At 39.2% G+C, this 22548-nt stretch overlaps 1 protein-coding gene across 7 annotated transcripts in view; it reads right to left on the bottom strand.

Annotated features, from left to right (window-relative positions):
• Positions 1–22548, bottom strand: part of CNOT10 (CCR4-NOT transcription complex subunit 10) — a 78286-nt gene that overhangs the window by 35448 nt on the left and 20290 nt on the right. For all 7 annotated transcript variants that reach the window (XM_032409057.1, XM_032409058.1, XM_032409059.1 and 4 more), the window contains exons 2-9: positions 21422–21516; positions 19727–19888; positions 14909–15059; positions 12678–12820; positions 7972–8058; positions 7224–7307; positions 5379–5496; positions 814–963 (exon numbers count right to left, since the gene is read on the bottom strand). In XM_032409057.1, coding sequence (XP_032264948.1) covers positions 814–963; positions 5379–5496; positions 7224–7307; positions 7972–8058; positions 12678–12820; positions 14909–15059; positions 19727–19888; positions 21422–21516 — 990 coding nt within the window. The remainder of the gene's footprint in view (positions 1–813; positions 964–5378; positions 5497–7223; positions 7308–7971; positions 8059–12677; positions 12821–14908; positions 15060–19726; positions 19889–21421; positions 21517–22548) is intronic.

Genomic DNA, 22548 nt, shown 5'->3' with positions numbered 1-22548 from the left:
TTTTGGATACACTTTTCATCAGTTTTTTTATGGTTAAAAAAGCTAAATAATTGCTTGATTTTAAGCATTCCAGGTCAAGGATCCGTATCATATGAATATTAAAGTAAGGAACTTCAGGAATTTGCTCAAAGACTGTCAGGTGCAAAAAAATAAAGAAGTAAAAAAGACTGTCAGGTGCTGCCTGTAACATCCCAGGTGAAACCCTGGAAAGAAGCGATAATAAAACTAGTTTAGGGGCACCTGCCTGGCTCAGTTGGTAAAGCATGCTACTCTTAATTTCGGGGCTGTGAGTTCAAGCCCCACATTGGGCATATAGCTTACTTAAAAAACAAAACAAAACAAAACAACAACAACAACAAAAACACCAAAAAAACGAGTCGAGAAATCTTAGCAACATACTTTGCTTTATAACATTACCATGTGTGATTACTGATTTTCAAATCCATGAAAAAGTAAATGTAATTTATAAATTTCTTTGATAATTACTCCTACCACCTTGCTATTTGAAGTAGCCATATCTACCAAAAGTCTCCGGAGTCAAACCCGTTGGGCAGGGTCGATGTTAATTGTAGGCAGGCACATATGGATGCATTCTGACCAGACACTTGATCACTATCTACCTATTTATTCTTTACCAAAAACAAAAAATTACTTTTTAAATCCCAGTATAATTTACTTACCTTGTTATATTAGTGCTAGGCATACAACACAGTGACTCAACAATTTTCTACACTACTCAGTGCTCAGATGCTTGCTCTTTAATATCATCTCTCAAGTAGGAAGATACGAGCTGTCCCCCAGCGATGGGCTCACCTGGATCAGTGCTGCCTGCACTGAGCTGTGCACAAACACCGTCATTCTCCTGCAGAGCCTTTTTAAAGTAGAAAATTCCCAAATTGTGCTTGCTCATGGCAAAATGGATGCAACCAAGATTATTCCAGAACATGCATCTCAAGCATTCACCTGACAAAAACACAAATAAATTTGTCCAAAAATGTTACTGTTGACATACGCCACACAAGAATTGGCAATGCAACAGGAATTCCACCTGGTCCTTATAGAAAAGTTTATAAGGCATCTGAAATTCAGGACATCTGAAAATTTTCTAAGCTCCTTTCCTTTTATAATCTTTTATTAAAGGTGATAAACCCTACCCATTGATTTTGTTAGCCTGCTTAATCTTTTCTTCTGATTTTTAAATAATTGTGGGCAAATAATATAATAATGCAAAGGACAAAAAGTATTTATTAGTAACATTATATGCACTGCATCCACACAACAAAATATTATGTAGAAACTGGAAAGAATCAGTATATATGGAAACATACTACATGAGTAGCAAGAATACATTAAACAATATATAAAATCCTGCTTTTGCTTGTTTAAAGTCTTCACTGTTCTTTTAGCTCACACTTCTTTAATTATCACTAAGGCTGAGCATCTATCTTCTCAAGCTTGTTAGGCATTTGTATTTCTTATCCTGTAATACACTGCTTCTTTCTGTTCTTTACCCATTTTTTTATTTGGTTACAGATGTTTTTCCTATTGGTTACCTGTTAGTATATTATAGAAACCTTCTGTCACATCTGTTTCAAATACTCCCCCCAAAGCCAGTGTGTCATCTGTCTTATGACCTGCTTCAGTGTGTATGTGTGTGCGTTTAATCATAAAAAGTTTTACATTTTTATGTGGTGAAATTTAATCATCTTTTCTAAAATCTATGGTTCTTGCATTTTGGATAAATCAAGTATCCCCCCCCCCAAAATTAAAATATTCAAGTTTTCTTTAGTTGCTTTCAACCCTTCATTCCTCTGGGTTTTACTTTGCTGTAATGAAAGCAATCCAAGCTTTAGTTTTCTTCTTCTAAACTGCTTCCCAAATACTCCAAAACAATTTACTGATTGTCTTTTCCACAATGATATAAAATACCAGATCAGACTGACAAAATTAACACTCAGGATATTCAATGCTTAATACTAAAATCTAAAGATTTTCTTCGGATGTGTTCTTAAATTGAGCAACGGTATTTTAAAAAGACAAATAGTAGGCTTCTGGGGAAGACAGAGGAAACACATTAAAATGTTTAAAGGAGGCCACCTCTGGTAGTGGCACTGTGAACAATTTAAGAAACATTCTACTCCTGAATCTTTTCCAATAAGCATATTTTATCAGCAGCAAAAAATAATTGTACATGAGAAAATATTTTAAATTAATAACTATAAAAAATTCAGTATGTAAAATATATAACTACTATATAAAAATCTTTCCCATTAGGTCATCTTAACTGTTGAGTAGTCAACTGTATGTCCTGCTCCTCACTCCACTGTAGAGCCTAAAAATATTGATTCTGAAATCTGCATCAAGACAATCCTAAGCAAAATTTTCTCAAAGGATACTGAATTTTTAGTCTTAAAGATCATTTCAGTGTTTGGGTGTTATGGGACTCTGAGGGGAAATTATGACAATAAAACAGCAAAAATGAAAATTTAGCACAATTAAAAATTGGTACTCAGAATAAACAGAATATCCAAGAGAACTGCAATGGAACAAATTGCTTTTCTCCATCTTTTACAACCCCACTTAACAGAACGGGTAAAGCGGCGGGAGGTGAGTATGTCTGCAGGTGTGCTTTTTTTTTTTTTTAGATTTTCTTTCATTTATTTATTTGACAGGGGGAGAGAGAGAGAGAGAGCGAGCGAGCGCGTGAGCACAACAAGGGGGAGCTGCAGGGAGAGGGAGAAGCCAACTTCCTGCTGATCAGAGAGCCCGCCTCCGGGCTTGATCCCAGGACTCTGGGATCACCACCTGAGCCAAAGGCAGCCGTTTAACCGACTGAGCCACCCAGGCGCCCCTGCATGTGTGTTCTATCTTCGTATCTGGATAGAATCTAAAAGAAAACATCCCCAAAAACCTTATTCATCCTTTGCATTTTAAGATTTTATTGATTGATTGATTGATTGATTGATTTGAGAGTGAGTGCGGGTGCATGTGCATGTGAAGGGGGGAGGAGCAGAGGGGTGAAAAAATCTTAAGCAGACTCCACGCTGAGTGCAGAGCCCAACCTGGGGCTTAAACTCACAACACTGAGACCATGACCTGAGCTGAAACCAAGAGTCAGAGGCTTAACCAACTGAGCCACCCAGGCGTCCCCATCTTTGCATTTTAAATTTGGGATAAAGCATTTTCAATAGTTTGACTTCATTTCTTGAATAAATGGATTTTCCCCCTTTCTCCCCATAAAATAGCAATGATGTGAACTTAAAAGAAAGCCCCAAATTTTACCTTTCATTTTACCAACCGTATTAAGCAACTCATTAAAACTTTTTTTAAAAAACAAACAAAAAAAACCCTTTCTTTTTTAGACACAGAGAAGAGAGGGAGAGACAGAATCTTAATTAAGCAGGCTCCACACCCAGCACTGAGCTCGATGCAGGCCTCGATCTCACTACCCTGAGATTATGACCTGAGCCAAAATCAAGAGCTGGATGCTTAAGCTGACGCGTAAACCTCGTTAAAACTTTCTAGGGGCGGGCGCCTGGGTGGCTCAGTTGGTTAAGCGACTGCCTTTGGCTCAGGTCATGATCCTGGAGTCCCTGGATCGAGTCCCGCATCGGGCTCCCTGCTCGGCAGGGAGCCTGCTTCTCCCTCTGACCCTCCCCCCTCTCATGTACTCGCTCTCTCTCATTCTCTCTCAAATAAATAAAATCTTTAAAAAAAAAAAAAAAAACTTTCTAGTGGCACCTGGGTGATTCAGTTGTTGAATGTCTGCCTTCGACTCAGGTCATGATCCCAGGGTCCTGGGATTGAGCCCTGCGTCGGGCTCCATGCTAGGCAGGAAGTCTGCTTCTCCCTCTCCCACTCCCCCTGCTTGTGTTCCTTCTCTCACTTTGTGTCTGTCAAGTAAATAAATAAAATCTTAAAATAAATAAATAAAACTCTCTATAAACAGGGACGCCTGGGTGGCTCAGTAGGTTGAGCATCTGCCTTCGGCTCAGGTCATGATCCCGGGGTCCTGGGATTGAGTCCCCCATCGGGATCCCTGCTCAGTGGGGAGCCTTCTTCTCCCTCTGCCGCTCCCCCTGCTTGTGCACTCTCTCTGACAAATAAATAAATAAAATATTTTAAAAAAACTTTTGAAATAGAAAACAGATAATGATAATTATCTTCCCAACTTTATAGAAATATTTTTGATATAGTTAATCTAAAAAAATCATCATATGGTCATAGCTTTTACGGGAGAAAAGGGAAAAGTAAAAACATTATCATCTCATTTCCTTAAAAGATCTCATTTCACAAAGTAAAAGTCCAAGGACCTTATGTCCTGGGCATAATTTGTAAGCTGGTATTAAAAAATGAAATGGGGGCACCTGGGTGGTTCAGTCGGTGAAGTGTCTGCCTTCGGGTCAGGTCATGATCCTGGAGTCCTGGGATCGAGCCCCACATTGGGCTCCCTGCTCAGCAGGGAGCCTGCTTCTCCCTCTCCCTCTGCCGCTCCCCCTGCTTGTACTCTCTCTTTCTCAAATAAATAAAATCTTAAAAAAAAAAAAATGAAATGAAAGAAAGCATACACGAGGTGAGAGAAAAGTAAAGGAGTGAAGCTTCTTTTTTTTTTTTTTTTAAAGATTTTATTTATTTATCTGACAGAGAGAGAGGGAACACAAGCAGGGGGGGTGGGAGAGGGAGAAGCAGACTCCCCGCAGAGCAGGAAGCCCGATGTGGAGCTTGATCCCAGGACCCTGGGATCATGACCCGAGCCGAAGGCAGACGCTCAACCACTGAGCCACCCAGGAGCCCCGAAGCTTCCTCTAAAATGGAAACAAATAGGGGCACCTGGGTGGCTCAGTAGGTTAAGCATCCAACTCTTGGTTTTGGCACAGGTCCTGGGATCGGTCCAGCCTCAGGCTCTGCACTCAGTGGGGAGTCTGCTTCTCTCTCTCTCTCTCTCTCTCTCTCTGCTCCCCCCCTTTTGCCCCTCCCCATGCTCACTCCCACTCTAAAATAAATAAATCTATAAAATAAATAAAGTGGAAACAAATAATAGAATAAATTCTAAGAATTTTCTGCGGCAGAAATAATAAAACATTTCATTTAAAAAAATTAGCGGGGCTCCCGGGTGGCTCAGTCATTTAGCATCTGCCTTCAGCTCAGGTCATGATCCCAGGGTCCTGGGATCGAGCCCCGCATCGGGCTCCCTGCTCTGTGGGAAGCCTGCTCCTCCCTCTCCCACTCCCCCTGCTTGTGTTCCCTCTCTGTCATAAAAAATAAAAATAAAAAAATAAAAAAATTAGCAAAAATCACACTGAAGAGCACTATAGGAAATAAACAACAAAAGACAGAAGAGCCAGAAAAAATACTAGAATTTCACAATTTTCTTTTACCTGTTTTCATGAATCCTGGATGTTCAGCAATGTTTGAACTATTTAATAGCTTCACAGCTTTTCGATAATTGCCTCTTAAGTACTCAAAATTGCTTTTAAGAAATAGAGAGGGTGCAGACTGTAAAGAAAATATAAGTTGCTTATATTTTGTTTTCAGATGTCTATTGTGAGATCATAATCACACTGCTGTATTGGCATGTATTCAAGAGCATAAATGAATCATTTAAATCATGCTCACAAAAAACTAGCAATTTTTCATTGCTTTCACGATCTAAAAAAATTAAACCTATCAGAGAGCACCTTATCAACTGAATTAAGGGTCTGCCTAAAAAAAATAACACGCAGTACATATGTATAAGAATACAGTCTGCAGATCAACAACAGACTGTCTTCATTTATTATACTACTACTTGGAAGCCAATTTAACTAGGTCCTTCAGTTCAATGACTATTTAGAGAGACTGGAGGTCTCCCTTATTTTTTAGGGTACAGATGTACCTTCATTAGAACCCAAAGGGACACAAATAATCCAATGCCTTTCCAAATAGGAAAAAAAAAAAGTGTCATTCTGTGGATGGAAGAATTGCCTAACAGAATGCCTTATTTTCAAGAGCTAATCTTGCTTGTGACAAAGATCACATTTTGGATGGCAGACCATGTTTCACTTCCCCTAAGAATCCTAGTGGAGGATCATCTGTATCATACCTATTTAGAATGCAAAAGCATGCATAGATCTGCAGACTAAACATCCATCCAAGAGGACATCAGGAATCCTGGTCTCATCATTTATTCACTTTAGCTTAGCTATAGGCTTTTCTTCTAAGTCCTTGTTCATGCTTTGCTCTGCCTCCTGGTCATTGAGGAACAAGGGCTTCCAAAGCTTATTCCGGGTAGCAATACTTCCTCCTGATTTAGGTATTACTACTACCCGGCATTACAATTATTTATTTTACTGTTTCTCTCTCCCCTGTGAATATAGCTTCCATTAAGGCAGGGATCATGTCTTTTATCTCAAAAAAGGTTTGATAATGGTTAGCTGGCTAGTTAGGCTTTTCTCTCTTAGCCTCAAGTCTACCTCCTCAGACTTTGGCTACAATTTGTTCTCCTCAAAAATCACTTGAGTACTGACCCAGTGACTAATCTGGATCCTGCCTAGGATTCCTAGGGTCAATTATCCTAAACCATTCCTACTACAAACTGTAGTACAAACTACTACAATACTTCAAAGCCAAACTATTTCTCCTTATGACTTCATACTTAAAATTAACAGTTTTCCCAAAAGCATCAAGAACGTTCACAATTCTACCTTTTCCCTCCACAGTCTTAAACGTTATGTATCAGTGGAGGAGTGGGGTGGAGGGAGTGGAAGGAAGGAGTAATTTTATCTCAAATACTCTAGCAACGTTAGTCAAATTGAGGTACTGTCAAGTCAAAGATCATTTGGAAGGGTAGGTTTGGGCTACAGCTGAACTGTTAATCTTTAATACATGTTTTGAGTATAAACTAATAAAATCCTGAAGTGTCTAACAGTAAATCTTTATGTGACTTGTGATAAACCATTTCCAGAATACTAGATAGCTATTTAAAATGGTGGTTTTGAGGGCTACGCACCAAGGGAAAATGCTTGCTATAATTTTAAGTGAGAAAAGTATTAAATTATAGACACAGTATGATCATCACTTTACAACTCAATGTCAAGGATTATATGTAACAGTATATTATACTATAATAGACTAAAATAAATTATTTAAGACTGACAAATACCTACTATCCAAACAAGAAAGTTTTAGGACATAAAAGTTACAAACTGGAAAAAAAAAAAAAAGAAAATCAAGAAGAAACTTACATTTCCAGCTGTGTTCATGACTGACTTGATTTCCCTTTTGCATGCTTTCAGGGACTTCATTTGGATATAAGCTCTTACTTTATACTATCAAAGGAAAATGCTAATATGTGAGAACTATGATGGATTTACACATGCTGAACTAGTTTTACTTTCTAGTTAAATGAAATTTCAACCCAATCTGTTTACAACATAGTTATACCAGTTACTTGCAAAACTAAGTTTTAAATTATCTTAATCTATTTTTACTGTATTCTTAGAATGCATTCTAAAAAACAAAAAACATGGTAGAATAAAATTTATACTTAAATTCCAAGCAAAAATCCTAACAATTCTTTTATTTTTTAAAAAAACTAATTTATATTTTAATCCCAGTATAATTAACATACAGTATTAGTTTCAGGGGCACAATAGAGTGATTCAGCAATTCTCTAATTCCTATCATTTTTATCTGCACCTGGCTAATTAAGAATGAATTTTAGTAGTCTACAAACTGATTTTATCATCCAATACATTCCCAGGCCATTTCTCTCAATCTTTTATCAAGTAATTAAAGAAAAGATACTGCATTATCATTTTAAGCAAATATAATTAGAAGGATAAATATGCTTTTAAATTATAATATTTCAAAGCCAAACAAATATACATGCCTTGAATTATTTACTGCTTTCAATGATCTATCACATTCTTCATCATTCATAACTATTAGTAAATATACGTGATGCATAACCTCTCTGAGAATTTATGCTACCTGATGAATCTTTGATTTTGCAGCTTCTATTAGGGCTCCACTTTCAGCTTTATGATTTGATCCGTCTTTGTTGGTGTTATTACCAGTCTGTAGGGTGGTAAAACAAAGTTAACCAAAATTAAAAATTTTTTACCATAATTAAATCAGTGATTTACAAGTGAGCTTATCTGAATCACCTACAGAATATTTTAAAACTACAGAATCCCAGGTCTCACTCCCAGAGATTCAGGTATAATAGTCTGGAGGGAGTAATAGGAAATTTTTTTTTTTTTTTAAGATTTTATTTATTTGACAGACACAGCGAGAGAGGGAACACAAGCAGAGGAGTGAGAGAGGGAGAAGCAGACTCCCCACTGAGCAAGGAGCCCAACGTGGGGCTCGATCCCAGGACACTGGGATCATGACCTGAGCCGAAGGCAGATGCTTAACTGACTGAGGCACCAAGGCGTCCCTTTTTTAAACTTTTGATGTCTACATTTTTTTAAAAAGATTTTTATTTATTTATTTGAGAGAGAGAGAGAGAACAGGAGGGAGGTATGGGACAGAGGGAGAGGAAGAAGCAGACTCTCCACTGAGCAGGGAGCCTGACGTCAGGCTCAGTCCCAGGACCCCGAGATCATGACCTGAGCCCAAGGCAGACACTTAACAGACTGAGCCACCCAGGTGCCCCCATGTCATTTCCCTCTTAAAAACTTTCTCTGGTATAAACACTGCCAACATCATATGCTAGATTCCTAGTAATATCCAAAATCCTTCACAATGTGACCAATATTTGAGTTGCCAATCTCATCTCCGGATCTCCTATATCATTTTTCAGGTGTACTATGCATTTCAGGTTACCAGAAATTCCTCCAATGTAACCACTCTCACACCTTCTGTGTTTTCTCTGCCATGCCAGTTACTCTGCTCCATCCCTCTGCTTTTGACTAGTCGAATTATATTACATCTTTCAAGGCCCAAATCAAACATCCAAACTTCTCCAAAATCAGTATTTATTTCGGGGGGGGGGGGGGGAGCAGAGGGAGAGGCAGTGAGAATCTCAAGCTGACTCCGCGTTGAGCACAGAGCCCTACGTGGGGCTTGATCTCATGACCCTGAGATCACGACCTGAGCCGAAATCAAGAGTCGGACTCTCAACCAACTGAGCCACCCAGGCGCCCCTAAACTTCTCCAAAATCGTCCCTACTCGCCTTCCTCCCAGTCCCTGGACAGATGCTGCCCCATCTTTCTCCTCTCTCACGAAGTGTGAACCATAAGGTTTTTATTTTTGTCACTTTAGTATCTAGCAGAGGACACAAGCATCTTTTGAACAGAATTTTATTTTATCAACTCTCTTACATACTGAATATAAAAACAAAGTATTTTACCACACAGTGTTTAGGAATAATGCTAAGATGATTTAACTGAATTATTTTCTTTCTTTTTATTTATTTATTTATTTATTTTTTAAAGATTTTATTTATTTATTTGACAGAGAGAGACACAGCGAGAGAGGGAACATAAGCAGGCGGAGTGGGAGAGGGAGAAGCAGGCTTCCCGCCAAGCAGGGAGCCCAATGCAGGGCTCGATCCCAGGACCCTGGGATCATGACCTGAGCCAAAGGCAGACGCTTAATGACTGAGCCACCCAGGCGCCCCTAACTGAATTATTTTCTATCTACACCTGTTAAATTGTAAAAAGTAATGCTAGATGTTTACTTTTCTTTCTTTCTTTATTTTTTTAAAGATTTTATTTGACAGAGAGAGACATAGTAAGAGAAGGAACACAAGCAAAAAGAGTGGGAGAGGGAGAAGCAGACTCCCCACTGAGGAGGGAGCCCAACGCTGAGCTCGATCCCAGGACCCTGGGATCATGACCCCAGCAGAAGGCAGATGCTTAATGACTGAGCCACCCAGACTCCCTAAATACTTACTTTTAAACCTCGAGAACTTACACAGGTAGAAAGAAAGGTATTAACAATCTGTTTTCTACAAATAACTCCTTTTTTAACAAAAGGACAGGGACAGGAAGAGAGGACCATCCCTTGACAACTAGAGAACAAGCAAGACAAACAAGAGGGGCACCTCATGGTGGCCACCTCCACTGGCTCAGTCAGCTAAGCTTGTGACTCTTGAATTCGGGGTTGTGGGTTTGAGTCCCACGTTGGGTGTAGAAATTACTTAAAAATAAAATCTTGGGGCATCTGGGTGGCTCAGTCAGTTAAGCGTCTGCCTTCGGCTCATGTCATGATCTTGGGGTTCTGGGACCAAACCCCACATTGGGCTCCCTGCTGGGCAGGGAACCTGCTTCTCCCTCTCCCTCTGCCTCACCCCGCGACTCGTGCACGTGTGCGCGCTCTCTTTCAAATAAAATCTTCAAAAATATAAATAACTAAAAATACAAATAAAATCTTAAAAATAGAAAACCCATGAGGACGCCTCGGTGGCTCAGTTGGTTGGGCGACTGCCTTCGGCTCAGGTCATGATCCCGGAGTCCTGGGATCGAGTCCCGCATTGGGCTCCCGGCTCAGTGGGGAGCCTGCTTCTCCCTCTGACCCTCCCCCCTCTCATGCTGTTTCTCTCTCTCAAATAAATAAATAAATAAAGTCTTAAAAAAAAAAAAAAAAAACCCATGAGATCTAAAAAGTATTCTTAATGTACACCAAGTCTTTTATCCCAGAATATGTCATAAATATGCACTCTTTCCGAAGAACTTAAATGATGAAATTTTCTCTAGTGAAAGCTGCCCTGGGTGCCTGGGTGGCTCAGTCGTTAAGCATCTGCCTTCAGCTCAGGTCATGATCCCGGGGGTCCTGGGATCAAGCCCCGCATCAGGCTCCCTGCTCAGCGGGAAGCCTGCTTCTCCCTCTCCCACTCCCGCTGCTTGTGTTCCCTCTCTTGCTGTCCCTCTCTGTCAAATAAATAAAAAAAAATAAAATCTTAAAAAAAAAAAGAAAAAGAAAGCTGCCCTGTTTATCCAGATTATGGATTTCTATTGTCTTAATTCTAATCTTTACATTCTATAAAACTAACATTTCACACATGAAAAGATGCAAACACCCTTAGTAAGCACAGAAATTAAGACCACTATGAGATACCACTTTACATCCATTAGGATGGTTACAGTGTAAAAAAAAAGGGGCGCCTGGGTGGCTCAGTCGTTGGGCGTCTGCCTTCGGCTCGGGTCATGGTCCCAGGGTCCTGGGACCGAGCCCCGCATTGGGCTCCCTGCTCGGCGGGAGGCCTGCTTCTCCCTCTCCCTCTTCCCCTGCTTGTGTTCCCTCTCTCGCTGTGTCTCTGTCAAATAAATAAATAAAATCTTAAAAAAAAAAAAAGATAACAAGGTTGGCAAGAATGTGGAGAACCTGGGACCTTCATGAAAGGCTGGTAGGAATGTAAAATGGTGTAGCTACTCTGGAAAACAGGCTGGTAGTTCCTCCTAAGATTAAACATAGATCTGCCGTATGATCCAGCAATTCCACTCTTAAACATATACCTAAGAAAAATGAAAACATATATGCCACCACAAAAATATGTATACAAATGTTTATAGCAGCATCATTTATAAGTCAAATGTGGACAACAACCCAAATGACCATCAACTGATGGATTAAAAAAATGTGGCAAAAGCACATAGTGGAGGATTATATGGCCATAAAAAGGAATGAAATACATGAAAAGGGAATGAAGTACATGTTACAACTTGGGAAACTTTGAAGGTATTATGCCAAGTGAAACCAATCACAAAAGGCCACATATTGTATGATTCCATTTATATGAAATGTCCAGCATAGTCAAATTCATAAAGATAGAAAGTAGATTAGTGGTTACCAGGGGTAAGGGGGAAAGTGCTAACAGCTACAGAGTTTCTTTTTGGGGTGATGAAATGTTCTGGAATTTAGATAGTGATGACAGTTCTACAACTCAGTGAGTATACTAAAAGCCACTGAATTGTACACCTTAAAATGTTAAATTTTGTAGATGTGAATTATATTTGCTTTTTTAGGTCACTGATCAAATTAGTTTTTTAAATAAGTAGGCTCCATGCCCAACGTGGGGCTCGAACTCACAACCCTGACATCAAGAGTCACATGCTCTACCGAGCTGGTAGAGCAACAGTCAGTTGCCCCATTAATCAAAATTTTAACTCATCTGTCTCTCCCTACCTAGACTGTGGGCTGCCTGAGGGTAGGCATAATTCTTCTGATTTTTATTACAAGAATTCTTAAATTGAGGTATAACTGACATAAACACTATTAGGTATACAACATAATAATATTTGTAAATACTATGAAATAAGTCTAGTTAAAACATCTATCACTATACTATACACAATTACAAAAGGTTTTTATTCTTGTGCTGAGGACTTTAAAGATCTACTCTCTTAGCCATTTTCTTTTTTTTTTATTTTAAATGTTTTATTTATTTATTCATGAGAGTCAGAGAGGCAGAGGCAGAGGGAGAAGCAGGCTCCCCGCCTAGCAGGGAGCCTGATGCGGGACTCGATCCCAGGACCCTGGGATCATGACCTGAGCCGAAGGCAGACGCTTAACCGTCTGAGCCACCCAGGCGCCCTCTCTTAGCCATTTTCGAGTATGTAATACTACGGTATGATTAACAATAGCAACCATTCTGTAAAGTGAATTATATTTCAATAAAGCTATTAAAATATTTAATAACTCCAAATATTAACCACAAATTTTAATCTGATCACCTCAGAACACTTACCTCATTCTTCCCATTTTTGTTATTGTTGCCTTGTGAAATCATTTTTTCTAGGACAGCAAGAAGATGCAAAGCTTTCTCAGCTTGATAGGTTAATATATATAGGTCTACAAGCAAAAAACACACTGCTTGGGCAAATTTTTCTTCTGGGGAAAAAAAAAACAGGAAAAGAAAAGTTATAATCCAAAGTGAAGCGAACATTTCAGACCACTCCTCCCCAAAAAGTTAAGAGCAAACACTAAGTCTTTATTTAAATGACTGTTCATCACCTAGAGCCACAAATGGAAAACTTGCAATACCAACAATGCTATTCTATTCTGCATCTCAAGGCTTCTCATTGTAGGGTTCCTAGTGACAGATCCTCCTTTGACAAAATATCTACCAAACACCAACACATGAAATGAGGAATATTACTTTAGGAAGAAGAAAACCTCAATTCTAGTATTCGCTTGGCTACTTACTAGATATGTGGCCTCTACACACCACTGAGCTAATTTTTAGACCTCAGCTGGCCGACCTGTAAAATGGGGAGAATACTTCACCTGCCTAAAGGCAGGGGGGTGAGCCAGGTGATCTTTTGAGGTTCCTTCCAACTCTAAGAAGGACTTCAAAGGAAGAAGAGCCCAAAAAGAAAGGAAGGGTAACCTGGTATATCACAACACTATTTTCTTTTCCTTTCAGAAGAAAAAAGGAAAAATAAGGTCTAAAAAATGCTAAAATCAAGAACAGAAATTTCAAAAGCCCTTAAGAGAGCCTCCTAACAAGTCTTCCTGATTCCATTCTTGCTTTTACACAGCAGCCAGAGTGGATTCCATTTAAAACTAAAATCAAGGTGGTTGATGCGCAAAGGTCACCCACCACTCTTAAAACAGTTAAGGCCTCACCTAGGCCACAGGACTTTACCTATTCTGCCCCTCACTACTTTCGACTTCGTTTGCTTCTGTTTTCCCTACCTAGTTCCAGTCACAACGGACTTCTGCTGTTCCTCTCACTAAACTCAAGCTCATTGCTGGTTCTCTGCATATACAATCACCTCTGGCTGGAATGCTTTCCTCCTCAAGAGCCATGTGGCTCACCTCTTACCTTCACTCAGGTCTCTTCAAATACTGTCTTATCCCAGGCCTTCCTTGATTGCCTTATCTAAAAATAAGGTTCCTGGGTGCCTGGGTGGCTCAGTCGTTAAGCGTCTGCCTTCGGCTCAGGTCATGATCTCAGGGTCCTGGGATCGAGCCCCGCATCGGGCTCCCTGCTCCGCGGGAAGCCTGCTTCTCCCTCTCCCCCCCTGCTTGTGTTCCCTCTCTCGCTGTCTCTCTCACTCTCAAATAAATAAATAAAATCTTTAAAAAAAAATAAAAATAAAATAAAAGATAAAAAAAAAGCTAGCATAGTCTGTACTATCTATTCTTTGATTATCCACAAAAACGTCAGTGAGGCAATGGACAAAATATTTCACTGTCCCTTAACATCCCCAAACACTCCTTAATACACTGCTCAAGTAAGAATGGATTGGGTACACTAGGTGGTATTCAAAGAGCAGAGAAAAACAAAAATCACTAAGTCTTTCCAATCAGAAACATCATTTCTAACAGTCATTTTTAAAAACTGAGGGGTGGGCAGGGTGCCTGGTGCCTGGGTGGCTCAGTCAGTTAAGTGTTTGCCTTCAGCTCAGGTCATGATCCCGGGGGTCCTGGGATCGAGCCCCACATCGGGCTCCCTGCTCAGTGGAGAGCCTGCTGCTCCCTCTGCCTCTGCTGCTCCCTCTGCCTCTGCTGCTCCCCCCGCCTCTGCTGCTCCCCCTGCTCATGTTCTCTCTCTTGCTCATTCTCTCTCTCAAATGAGTAGATGAGATGTTTAAAAAAAAAAAAAATTGAGGAGTGGGGAAGAAATGCTAAAAGAAAACCTGGGTTCATCTAAAAATGCCATTTTTATCTTTTCTAGCTATTAAGAAAACCTACACAGCTTTTTTTCTTTCTTTAAATACTAACAGACAACTCCCTGATTTAGGTTAACTACGTAAAAGTACCAGAGGCCACTGCAAATATGAGAATTTTTTTTTTTTTTAGAGTGGGGAGGGGCAGAAGGAGAGGGACAGAGAGAATCCCAAACAGGCTCTGTGCCCAGTGCATAGCCCGACAGGGGGCTCGATCTTCCAACCCTGAGATCAAGGGTCAGACACTTAATTGACTGAGTCACCCAAGTCCCCTGATGATAGGGAAATTTTTTACAGAACATACCAAAAGGTTCTATGAACTGGTAAAGTTTTTCACCAACTGCTATCGCTTCTGTGTACTGCCGCAGATGATAAAGAATGACTGCCTGATTGTAATACAACATGCTGTTCTCAACATCATCTAATCCATCCATTTCTTCAACAGCTGAGTGGACCTATGAAACAATCAACAAAGATCGTTGTTGTTCTCACAACAGTAAGAAAATAAAGAGCAAAAGTGAAAGAATCTATATGAATAAACAGAAACAAAGGCCAACATTTCTTACTCTGAATTTTTCCATTTTCAACAAGACCTCTAGATTTTAATTCTCATATATTCAAAATTATTTTATTCATAATAAAATTCCATTAAGTAAAACATTTTCATGGACTTTATGTAGTACCTAGCACAAAGCAAGGCAAGTCTCTTCCTTGCCACTGTGAAGATATCGTCAATGTTTTAACTGCCAATATGGCTTCCAAGACGGTCCCCTACTTTCTAGCCTCTCTGGCAGTGGGCAAAACTCAAAAGACCTTTCCTGTATGCACTATGTTTTATACATACACATACACACACACACACAACATATGTATAAATAACCTTGATTTCATTTTGTAAAAACTGAAGTAAAATTTAAACATTAATAAACAATGGCTAACTACTTAATTATGTGCCAGGCCCACTATGTTAAGCCTTTTATAGAGACTACCTCATTTAATCCTCAAGATACCTCGAGGACATAGATATTATCATTTCCATTTTATAAATAAGGAGACCAGCACAAAAAACTTAATTATCTTGCCCAAGGTTTTATAGCTAGGGAGTATATTTTCTGATATTCCTCTTATTTTCAGGTTTTGTTCATATAACTAAAAAAAAATTATTTAAAGTAATAAACAACAAAAATAGGCTTTTAATGGCTTTGCTAAAACACTAACATTCACATCTGATATCAGATTAAAAAACCACAACACTTTGCATTTTAAAGCTAATGACTACCTGCATATCCCCTCCCTAAGCTGTAGCAATAGGCTTGCAAATTTTTTTTTTTTTATTTGACAGAGAGAGACACAGCGAGAGAGGGAACACAAGCAGGGGGAGTGGGAGAAGGAGAAGCAGGCCTCCCGCCAAGCAAGGAGCCCGATGCGGGGTTCGATCCCAGGACTCTGGGATCATGACCTGAGCCGAAGGCAGACGCTTAACGACTGAGCCACCCAGGTGGCCCAGGCTTGCAAATTTTAATCAAGTTTTACAAACATTCTGTAATTTCATTTAACACACAAAACTGGAAATCTATTGGTATTAAAACTAATTTTTCTTTGCCACTATTAAGATTGGAATAAATTATTTTTTTAAGGATTTACTTATTTGAGAGAGAGAGAGTGCATGAGGAGGAGGGAGAGAGGGAGAAAGGGAGAGAGGGAGAGGGAGAGAGAGTCCTAAGAAGACACTGCACTGAGCTTGGAGCCCTACACGGGGCTCAATCTCATGACCCTGAAACCACAACCTGAGCCAAAACCAAAAGTCGGACTCCCAACCAACTTTGGCACACAGGTGCCCCTAAAGATTGGAACAAATTATTGAGCAATGTTAAATAATTAACTCTAAGACTGACACTTCCCTAAATTAAGCAGTGGGACTTTGATATACATGATGAACTTAACCTTGGTTTGGCTGATGGCAAGGAAGCAGAAGGTTCATGACAGAGTTGTAATCAGACACCTGAGACTTCGTCATCCACGTGGTGAGCTTGACAGGGCGGTTCAAATGTTAACAACTGGTCCTCTCTGACCACAAGCACTTGCATCTCTGTTGAGTTTGCAGGTTCTGTATAATCTTCACTTACCAAGTCATAGTCTTCAAGTGACTAAGAAAAATAGTACTTCTTGGTAGTAATATAATGGAGAGAGAATGAGCTAAGAAAGGGTTAATTCTTAGCCAGAAAAGGGGGTTTTGGACAAATTAAGGAATTTTGGATTCAAAAATGGTTGAACATTCACCTATACAAAACAGCCAAAGTAGGCAAATACATAGACAAAGCAGATTACTAGTTGCTGGGCACTGGGAGTTTGCTGTCAAATGGCAGGGACTGCTATGGGTCTGTTTTTAAGACTTGGTGTTTTTTTTTTAAAGATTTTATTTAAGTAGGGACACCTGGGCGACTCAGTCGGTTAGGCATCTGCCTTCAGCTCGGGTCGTGATCCCAGGGTCCTGGAATTGAGTCCCACATCGGGCTCCTTGCTCAGCAGGGAGCCTGCTTTTCCCTCTGCCTGCTGCTCCCCCTGCTTGTGTGTGCGTGTGAGTGCTCTCTTGCTCTCTCTCTCTCTCTCTCTCTCTAGCAAACAAAGAATATAAATAAATAAATTCTTTCTTCTTAAGAAACAAAACCAAAACAAAGCAAAAATGGTTGAACATATGACATAAATAACAGCAACATCTTCTAGGACTTACCAAAAACATCTAGTATTTGCCCCAGCCAGAACAAAAACTACTCATTAAATGAGATAAAATATTAATAAAGGTGGAATAGGTTGTAAAGGTATGTAACTATGCCAAGGAGAGGACTCTGAATGGAAGTGTGATTTAGATAAAGCTAGGAGACACAGGTACAAACACTTCCAGGAAACGCAAGAGAGTTGGATGGCGTGAGGGGGATTATTGAACCAGCCTTATCAAGAATAAAAGCAAAAAAAAAAAAAGAATTAGGACTGGTGAAAGGATTTCAAAAAGCAGTTTTCTTGGCTTAATAGGAAGTTTGCAGGAGTCTCTTACTCTAAAAAAGGGTTTTAAGGATGAACTTGTGCTCAAAGACCAAATAAATGTTCCCTGGAAGAAACAGTCTATGGGGTCATAGGACATGTGTACTAGATAGCCACAAACATCATCTTTCCTTCGATTCTGGAGCTCCAGATAAAGTCACAGTTACTAAGACTAGAGAAATAAAGAAATGTGATATATAAATTTGTGAAGACTGGGGTAGCTATGAAAACAGGCTCAAAAGTCAGATAGTCTGGGGGTGCCTGGAAGGCTCAGTCTGTAGAGCATGTAACTCTTGATCTTGGGGTCGTGAGTTCAAACCCCACATGTAGAGTTTACTTTAAAAAAAAAAAAAAACTCAGACGGTCTGGTTCAAATCTTGCTCCTCCCTTTCCTGGCTATATAAATTAAAATTATTAGGCTCCCTAAATCCCAGTTTTATAACTGAGGTAACAAGTACCTATCTTAAGGGTTGAATGTGAGGATTATATGCGATAAAACATAAAAAGCATTTAATATGGAATTTGGAATCACATAAGCGTTTAATAAACGTTGGCTATTATTCTCATTTTCTTTTCTTTTTTTTTTTTTAAAGTAATCTCTACACCCAAGGTGGGGCTTGAACTCATGACCCCGAGATCAAGAACTGCATGCTCTATGGATGGAACTAGAGGGTATTATGCTAAGTGAAATAAGTCAATCACAGAATGACAATTATCATATGATCTCACTGATATGTGAATTTGAGAAACAAGGCAGAGGATCATAGGGGAAGACAGGAAAAAATGAAACAAGATGAAACCAGAGAGAGACACAAACCATAAGAGACTCTTAATCTCAGGAAACAAACTGAGGGTTGCTGGAGCGGAGGGGGGTGGGGGGATGGGGGGGCTGGGTGATGGACACTGGGGAGGGTACGTGCTATGGTGAGCACTGTGTATTATTTAAGACTGATGAATCACACACCTGTACCCCTGAAACAAATACATTATATGTTAATAATAAAAAAAAATTGCATGCTCTACCAACTGAGCCAGGCAGGCACCCCTATTATTCTCATTTTTATTGAGGAACTATAATAGGGTTGAAAAATCACTCCTGTAAAGAATTAGGAAGAGCGTGAACAGGTTACTTATTTCTAACAATACCACGTTTAGGGTGATACTATAAAGTAGCTTTACTCCTATAAAAAATTATGAAGACCCTGAAGGGGTCACTTATTTCTAACTATATCACATATTAGGGTGATACTCTATTATATAGTGGTATTCACGAACAAGGACAGGAGCTCAAAAAGGTCTTAAGACCTTCTACAGCATGAAGCAGTAATCAGAAGCACAGACCCTAGAGTCAAATAGGACTGGGTTGATGGAGCTCTTTTCATTTAAGAGCTTTGTGTCTTTGGACAGTTTATACAAGCTATCTGTACCTCAGCTTTCCCATCTGTAAAATGAGAAAAATTATAGTAGCTGTTTCATAGGACTACTGGGAAGAATAAGTAACATGCTGCATACAAGGTTCTTAGCAGGGCCTTGTTCCATCATAAGCAATAAATGTCTGCTATCTGATACTATTATCATCCTCATCATCAGCCCTTTTGACTATCAAAGCTCTAACTCTGTGATGTGAGAAATGTTGCTGTTATGACCAATGACCAAGACAAGCCCCAAACCATATATGAATCAGAATATCTTCTATTTAATCAATTAATCATGTCCTGATCCAAAGTGCTATTTGACATTATAAATAATCAGATCTTTGCAGTTATAAAAAAAAGATAATCTCAGCGGTTAAGCTTTTTCATATATTTCCACTTTAATTTTTTCTCAACACTCCAAAGCTCATTCAAATTTGGTATATTAATCTATTCTGTTCAATTTAAAAATACAATAGAAAATAAAATTATACAACATACCTTCCATTTCCTGGAATAATAATTTTATAAAATTAATGCAAGTGTTTTAGATACATTAGAAATTGTGCTATCAATATCAGACATGTCCTATGAATTTTCCTTAAGTATTTCTATTGCACAATTGAGAGAATACCACAGTATTTTTACAGCTAAATTCATTTGCGTATCACCTGATTCTTCAGCTGGTTAAGTGTTTGTCTCAAACTATCTGTTGTCGTTTGGTTATTTTTAAAAAACTCAGCCACTGCTGTATTCAAAATTATTTTATAATCATCTTTGTTTACTTCTTGTAGGCAAGCAAGGTGCTGCAGACAGGCATCATAATTTCCAGCCTAAGACAAAAAAACAGACAAAATTATTTATCAGCTTTAAAACTATACATTCATTTCCAAATATATTTCACTCTTCATTGAAAAACTCTTTAAAGGGGCGCCTGGGTGGCTCAGTCAGTTAAGTGTCTGCTTTCAGCTCAGGTCATGATCCCAGGGTGCTAGGATCGAGCCCCACATCAGGCTCCCCTGCTTCTCCCTCTGCCTGCCACTCCCCCTGCTTGTGCTCTCTCTCTCTCTGACAAATAAAGACTTAAAAAAAAAAAACTCTTTAAAAAGACCTACAACAACAAAAAAAAAAAAGGAAAGAAAAATAAAAGGACCTACAAATCCCCTACTAATTAAAGTGACTAGATGAAGCAATATTCGTATCAATTAAGAAACTGGGATATGTCAATTATTATCTCAATAAAGCTGGAAAAAAAATTGTAGATATTTCCTAAGACTCAAACTCTAACACCAATACTTGTATAAGACACATACATAGACACATAGGTATACCATATATCTCTATATATGTATAAAACAACATGCTATATACACACAAATATATATGTATATAGTTGTATATTGCTAGTAGGACATAGTAGCTGAGACTGGCCAAGAAAGGTAATATGATTAATTATTCTAATTTTTAATTTCCAGTAAATACACTTGGAATACCCAAGTATCAAATTCTTTTTTTTTTTTAAAGATTATTTATTTATTTATTTATTTGACAGAGACACATGAGAGAGGGAACACAAGCAGGGGGAGCGGGAGAGGGAGAAGCAGGCTTCCCGCTGAGCAGGGAGCCCAATGTGGGGCTCGATCCCAGGACCCTGGGATCATGATCCGAGCCAAAGGCAGATGCTTAATGACTGAGCCACCCAGGCGCCCAGTATCAAATTCTTCTGCATACATGTAACTTGATAATCAAATAAGGTTTTTTTTCATATTGTTTAATGTCAAAGAAGTTAAAGTTTTGACAAGAAACCTTTGGAGTTCCATTTTAAAGCATATTCAAGAAAAAGAATTGAATAAAGCAGTGAATTGAAAAGAGTGACCCACATATTTACAAATCTAAGTTTTAAAGACTTTTTTTTTAAGATTTTATTTATTTATTTGAGAGAGAGAGACAGCGAGAGAGGGAACACAAGCAGGGGGAGTGGGAGAGGGAGAAGCAGGCTTCCCACCGAGCAGAGAGCCCGATGTGGGGCTTGATCCCAGGACCCTGGGATCATGACCTGAGCCGAAGGCAGATGCTTAACGACTGAGCCACCCAGGCGACCCTAAGTTTTAAAGACTTAAAAACAACACTGTAAGAGTTAAAACATGTTTATGAAAACACAAAAACTTGGTAATGGCTCAAATTACTCCCATTCCTTTTACCATATTTAAACTCTAATTTTTTAAATATTAAAACTAAACCTACTCTCTAAACTTAATTCTTGAATTATTACAGAACAAAAATTATAAATTTAAAAATTCATTGTGGAAAGATTCACATTCGACAGATTCTAAAAATGGGAGCCAAAAGAAAAAACCATTGCTTACTGTGAAAGCTTGGAAAGCGCTGGTGGACAACTCCTTCTCTTGATCAGTAATCCCAGAGGACTGACTTGTCCCTTCATGTTTCTCTGCTCCCTGATCTGCAAGCACAAAAGTTTTACAGTTGTTTAGAAATAAAGTCGTACAGTAAACATACCCTAGTTTTCTTCTGTCTTCTTCCTAATGAAGGTGCCACAGTTAGGGCTTTCTCAACAACAATGGCATATTAGGGTTATAAGTGAGTTAGAAGCCACTCCACCAAAAACTTAAATGTTTCCCTTAGCCATGGTCAAGCACAATGAAAACCCACCATCACTTATGTAAAGATTACAGCTCTGTCCATCCTGGGCTGAGAATGTTGTGTTCACTTAAAAAGATGAGATCTGCCCCCCAGCAATATATCAAAGTCCTACATATTCAAGAAATTATGCCAGACTCTGGAGACCAAAGATTATAAATATATATATAATATCTTCAAAATGTTTATAACCCAGTTGGAATATAGTAACATTTAACAATTAGAAAACTACTTTGAGGGCGCCTGGGTGGCTCGGTTGGGCGACTGCCTTCAGCTCAGGTCATGATCCCAGAGTCCCGGGATCGAGTCCCGGATCAGGCTCCCTGCTCAACGGGAAGCCTGCTTCTCCCACTCCCACTCCCCCTGCTTGTGTTCCCTCTCTCATGTGTCTCTCTCTGTCAAATAAATAAATAAAATCTTTAAACAAAACAAAACAAAACATTTCCAGGCCAAGAATACTTCCATAGGCTTAGAAATCCAAAAGCCAAGATTAACACATTTAAAAAGCTTCCTTAACATGATTAAGTATCCATATACCTTTTAAGATTAATGATTCCTGCCCCACAATTCAGTATTTCAAAATTAGATTTTTTTTTTTAAAGATTTTATTTATTTGACAGAGAGAGATACAGCGAGAGAGGGAACACAAGCAGGGGAAGTGGGAGAGGGAGAAGCAGGCTTCCCGTTGAGCAGGGAGCCCAATGTGGGGCTCGATCCCAGGACCCTGGGATCATGACCTGAGCCAAAGGCAGACGCTTAACACCTGAGCCACCCAGGTGCCCTGATATTTTTTATTTAAAAACCAAATTCCAAAGTAAACATAAAAATCTCTGCT

This window comes from Phoca vitulina, unplaced genomic scaffold (genome assembly GCF_004348235.1).
Source record: "Phoca vitulina isolate PV1807 unplaced genomic scaffold, GSC_HSeal_1.0 scaffold10, whole genome shotgun sequence".
NCBI classification, from domain to species: Eukaryota; Metazoa; Chordata; class Mammalia; order Carnivora; family Phocidae; genus Phoca; species Phoca vitulina.
Note: the sequence above shows the minus strand (reverse complement) of the source record. Positions and strands in the feature narration are given on the sequence as shown.